Below are 5,003 nucleotides of genomic sequence, written 5' to 3'. Positions count from 1 at the left end.
GTATTTCATGGCACACTCGTTTTATGCGTATTTGGCGCCACCTATTGTTGTGGGTGTATTATTGACATGTCAAAGTCTAGACCCTGAATATAAGCCGACCGCGTTTTTTCAGATGTATTTCCAAGAAAAAAACATCGTCTTATATTCGGGACAATACGGTATACACATATAAGTATTTCTTGAATATATACATGTATATGTGTGTGTATTTATATATACATGATAAATATACACAGTACACACATATGTAAACACAAACTTTTATTTTGGATCGATTAGTCGCGATTAATCGATTTGATGGCTCTACATCAACGTTAGACGGTTGTGAAGATCTGATGACAGATAGTGACTGAAATGAAGACGATGTTCAGAGTAGCATATGAGATAGGAATTTCTACTCAATCAACATCTTCAAATGCATTTTCTCTGTTTTATTTGAATCATTAATTAGGGGTCCAAGATTCTGACCCTCTGAAGAGGAAGGAAAATGCACGTATTCTTCTTAAGATTGGTTGTATTACGGCTGCCAGGATGATTTTACTTTTTTTTCTTTTTATTTATTATAAAAAAAAAACTTGCTATGTGTACTGTGTTAGGCTAACCAAGACTTGTCACAGCACCTACATATTATTGCCCTTTTGTTGGTTTTGATTGCTTCTATTGTCCTCATTTGTTAGTTGCTTTGGATAAAAGTGTCTGCTAAATGACTAAATGTAATGTAGCGTAAACTGTGCAAAGTTGTCGAGTATACAAGCTAGACATAAGTTCTCAATTTCGCAGAACCGTTTTATTATTCCCTCATCAGCTATTAAGAAAGTGTAGGCTAATCTGGCCAAAGAAGAACTTTTGTTTTATAAATAAATTTTCATTTAAAAGCTTACAGCTCCAACGAGGTTTTGTTCTGTCCTCCATGCGGTGCCAACTCACACCAGGAGCGAAGCAACTGGATTTTATTATTATTATTCTATTTTTTCGTCTTTTTTTCTTGATTTTTGGGGTTCTACCATGGGTCAGTTGGCTAAATGGTTGTTCCCTTTTGAGCGTTCACTCTACATTGTGAAGCATTCGCAGTGGGAACTTCTCCAAAATCCTGAAACCTTATAAGATAACGCCAGTTCAATAAAGTGGCCAATTGTCACTAATCCATGCAAATTGCATGCAAATACTGACAAGCCTGCGGGCAGTTTAAAATGCAGCGAAAGCGAGAATCTTCTCCTTCACGCTGCTGCCATCGTCGAAGACGCAACAGAAGAAACAATTATCTCTTCAGCATCCGATGGCTACTTTCTGTAGGATTTGTGCGGGCCCCATCAGCCTGCTGGACACCCACAAGCACTGTGTCGCTTGTCTGGGGCCTGGGGCACATTAACGCTACCTTTACAGTCTCGGACTGTGTCCACTGCGCAGATCTACCGGTTCATGTCTTACGAGCTCGGAGGGATTTTGCTCGTGGTCGACGGGGACGAGGTCTACTGCCGCCTGCGAGCTGCTGGTGGGCCTTTCCCTTCCCCGGGACGAAGGTGATGACTCCTGAAGGTGATGAGAAGATTCCCCAGTCTTCTTCTCTGATGAGAGTTTTCGCCCACCTCCTGCCATCACGGACTTCATCTCCTTCAGCGCCCATGAGGAAGAGGACTCCATGTCCATCTCGGCATCAGAGAAGGACTTGGCAGAGCCGAATTGCCCCGACACTGAGGGCCCTGCTGACCTCCATGATGAGCTTGACAGGGATCTTGCTAAGGCGTTTAAGGAACTTGACCTTAGCTGGGATGCTTTGGAGGAACCTGCCAGGAGAAATTCATAAAGTCATTACTATTAAACTGTGAGGGAATATTTAGATCGGGTGGCGTCTGGTTATTTGTTAATCTAGCCACTGTGCTAAATAAAACATTCTGGAGTGCAGATTTCAGATCCAGCCGAGCAGCTGCTGTTGAGATGAGTGTGACCTGTATTGCTCTCCCTCTCTCTAGCTGTTTAGCTTTCGTAAACTCTGGGCCTTCACTGGACCGGGTTTTCTGATGAGCATCGCGTATCTGGACCCTGGGAACATAGAGTCGGATCTTCAGTCTGGGGCTATAGCTGGATTCAAGGTGAGTCCAGAGTTCATGTTCAGTATCTGCACTCATCTGAACAACACTACGGTCATACGGTCCAGTGTTGCTGCCTTCATTTACATCACAGGCTCGGCTGCTGGCCGTTCTGATTCCTTTTGATGAATCTGCTGCTAAATGGCTCCATTAGCAATGCTTTTAGTGCTTTGGATTGTGAAATATTAAAAAACCAGTCTGTTGCCAAACGATGAGATTCCCCCTCGTCCTGTAGCAACACCAAGGTCACAAGATCAACTCAGGGAAAACAAGAACTGATGCAATGGCAGCCTTCAATGCAGTGTAATGTAACCCCATCAATAAAAGTGCAAACATAAATAATTTCATTTTCAGCAGAACGGACTTGAGTCAGAAATGTGTTTACACTGACATTTGGTGACTTTTCAGTAGAGCTGACACTTATTATGATTTCTGAAGGATCATGTGACACTGAAGACTGGAGTAATGATGCTGAAAATACAGCTTTGATCACAGAAATTAATTACATTTGAACAGATATTCACATAGAAAACAGTTGTTTTAAACCAGTAATATTTCACAACTTTTACTGTATTTATGATTAAATAAATGCAGCCTTGCTGAGCAGAGGAGACTTATTTGAAAAAAAAAAAAAATCTTTATTATTCCGAACCTTTGACTGGTAGTGTACACTTTGTGTATTGTTTTATTGTATTTAAATATTCAAGAGTAAACAAATGTTTCAAACAGTTTATGAACACACCTGTAAAGAACAGTAAGAATCAGAACATTTTCAGATATCTTATCTGACTTGTTTTAGTCCAGATTAAAATGCAAAAATCTATACAGATGTTTGAAAACAAATATTAAATCTAAGTAAGTGTTGTTTGATAAACACCAAAATTGATGCAGAAATCTGGAAGTCTGTTTGAAAGCATGTGAATGCGGTTTGTCTTCCTTTCTTCTCTGTGTCCAGAAACAGAAACAGCACACTCTGTATTGTTTGCAGGTGTAATCTGAGCATTTTTCAGCCGCACACGCGTTTCACGATGCTTCTCGTCCATGTTTGGGTTGTTTAGAGAGTGTGCTCCTCCTTTACACAACACTGATGCAGTGTTAGTACATTTTACCAGTTGATGGAAAATAATCATTCTAAAAATTTAAATAATTCACGTTATTTTAAGGTTCCCACAGCAATACTGTGCATGTTCGTTACGGCGATATACACTGTGTTACCGAACACTGGCACTTGCCTGCTGTTTCTGCCGGCTGAGAGCTGCGTGTGTATTAGTGACTGACGGCGCTGTGTTTGATGCAGGTGCCGCGGATCATCCTGTGGCTGATGGTGGAGCTGGCTATCATCGGCTCTGACATGCAGGAGGTCATCGGCTGTGCCATCGCCCTCAATCTGCTGTCAGTCGGCAGGTACATCATCATCATCATCACACGACTGACAGAGTCACTTCATGTGTGCTTGTTTAGCATCTGTGTCCAATACACATCAGCTTCTCATGTATGTGACACCAGCTGTACTGGGTTCAGTGGGTGAAGATTTCACATTAACCTTTTCCTCTCACATATTCAGTTACCATATATTTTTCTGAACTATTAGACTATCCTCAGGTCATCAGAGATCAGGATGAGTTTGTTTCTTCATCAGGTTTGTAGAAATGTAGCATTGCATCAGTGTTTTAGCAATGGATGCTCTGCAGTGAATGGGTGCCGTCAGAATGAGAGTCCAAAGCTGAAACAAATCCAGCATTAAGACGTTTTTAACTAAAATACGAGTCCATAATTCACTATGTATTTGAGTTAAAAACGTATTAATGCTGGATTTGTTTCAGCTTTTGTCTTCTCCAGATGTTAACTGATGGACTGGAGTGCTGTGGATTACTTGTGGATTATTGTGATGTTTTTATCAGCTGTTTGGACTCTCATTCTGATGGCACCCATTCACTGCAGAGCATCCATTGCTGAGACACTGATGCAATGCTACATTTCTACAAATCTGATGAAGAAGCAAACTCATCCTAATCTGGGATGACCTGAGGATGAGCACATATACAGCAAATGTTTGTTTTTGGCTGAAGTATTCCTTTAAGCATGTGAGACGTTAGGAACTTGAGTCCGTCCTCCTAATCTGAGATGAGCACATTTACTGCTAATGTTCATTTTGAGTGAATTATTCTTTGATCAAACTGACATGTATAGCTATAATTGTCCTTCTGATAAATATGAATGAGCTCTTCACAGTGTGTTTATTGAGGGATTGAGTGTTTGAATTGATTGAGGATGTGTAGAATCGGAGTTCATTCGTCTTGTTGATGGTTGATGTTCTTCTGCAGGATTCCTCTGTGGGCTGGAGTGTTGATCACCATCATTGACACATTTGTCTTCCTGTTTTTGGACAAGTACGGTAGGTCTGCACTGAAGGAGCATGAGAATGATCACACCGGCTGGTGTCGTGGCTCTAATGCGAGTGTCTGGTCGGTCTGTCTTCAGGTCTGAGGAAGCTGGAGGCGTTCTTTGGGTTCCTCATCACCATCATGGCCCTCAGCTTTGGTTACGAGGTTCAGTGCAGCTGCAGCGTGTTGTCAGCCGGTGAATGTTGAAGCAGCGGGTGTGTGACGTGTCTCTCTGCTCTGCTTGTCTGCAGTATGTGCGTGTGGCTCCAGACCAGGTCGCGGTGCTGAAGGGCATGTTTGTGCCGTACTGCAGCGGCTGTGGACCTGCACAGCTGGAGCAGGCCGTCGGGATCGTGGGAGCCGTCATAATGCCTCATAACATCTACCTGCATTCTGCTCTCGTGAAGGTCAGTCTACACACCTGAGTGATCACATCACAGAAATAACTGCATGGTGTGTGTGTGTGCGAGTGAGTGTGTGTGAGTGTGTGTGTGTGAGAGTGTGAGAGAGTGTGTGTGTGTGCAAGTGAGTG

At 42.4% G+C, this 5,003-nt stretch overlaps 2 protein-coding genes across 2 annotated transcripts in view; one reads left to right on the top strand and one right to left on the bottom strand.

The window, feature by feature from the left end:
- Window positions 1–3,130, bottom strand: part of LOC107738882 (natural resistance-associated macrophage protein 2-like) — a 29,749-nt gene extending 26,619 nt beyond the window's left edge. The window contains exons 1-2 of the mRNA XM_016550783.1: window positions 3,106–3,130; window positions 1,382–1,784 (exon numbers count right to left, since the gene is read on the bottom strand). Coding sequence (XP_016406269.1) covers window positions 1,382–1,784; window positions 3,106–3,130 — 428 coding nt within the window. The remainder of the gene's footprint in view (window positions 1–1,381; window positions 1,785–3,105) is intronic.
- Window positions 3,131–3,376: 246 nt separating this feature from the next.
- The window catches only part of LOC107738881 (uncharacterized), a 10,152-nt gene continuing 8,525 nt past the window's right edge, over window positions 3,377–5,003 (top strand). The window contains exons 1-4 of the mRNA XM_016550782.1: window positions 3,377–3,491; window positions 4,412–4,482; window positions 4,569–4,636; window positions 4,723–4,878. Coding sequence (XP_016406268.1) covers window positions 3,379–3,491; window positions 4,412–4,482; window positions 4,569–4,636; window positions 4,723–4,878 — 408 coding nt within the window. The 5' untranslated portion in view covers window positions 3,377–3,378. The remainder of the gene's footprint in view (window positions 3,492–4,411; window positions 4,483–4,568; window positions 4,637–4,722; window positions 4,879–5,003) is intronic.

Source organism: Sinocyclocheilus rhinocerous, unplaced genomic scaffold, assembly GCF_001515625.1.
Source record: "Sinocyclocheilus rhinocerous isolate Xijiao unplaced genomic scaffold, SAMN03320098_v1.1 scaffold5455, whole genome shotgun sequence".
Classification (NCBI taxonomy): domain Eukaryota; kingdom Metazoa; phylum Chordata; class Actinopteri; order Cypriniformes; family Cyprinidae; genus Sinocyclocheilus; species Sinocyclocheilus rhinocerous.
Note: the sequence above shows the minus strand (reverse complement) of the source record. Positions and strands in the feature narration are given on the sequence as shown.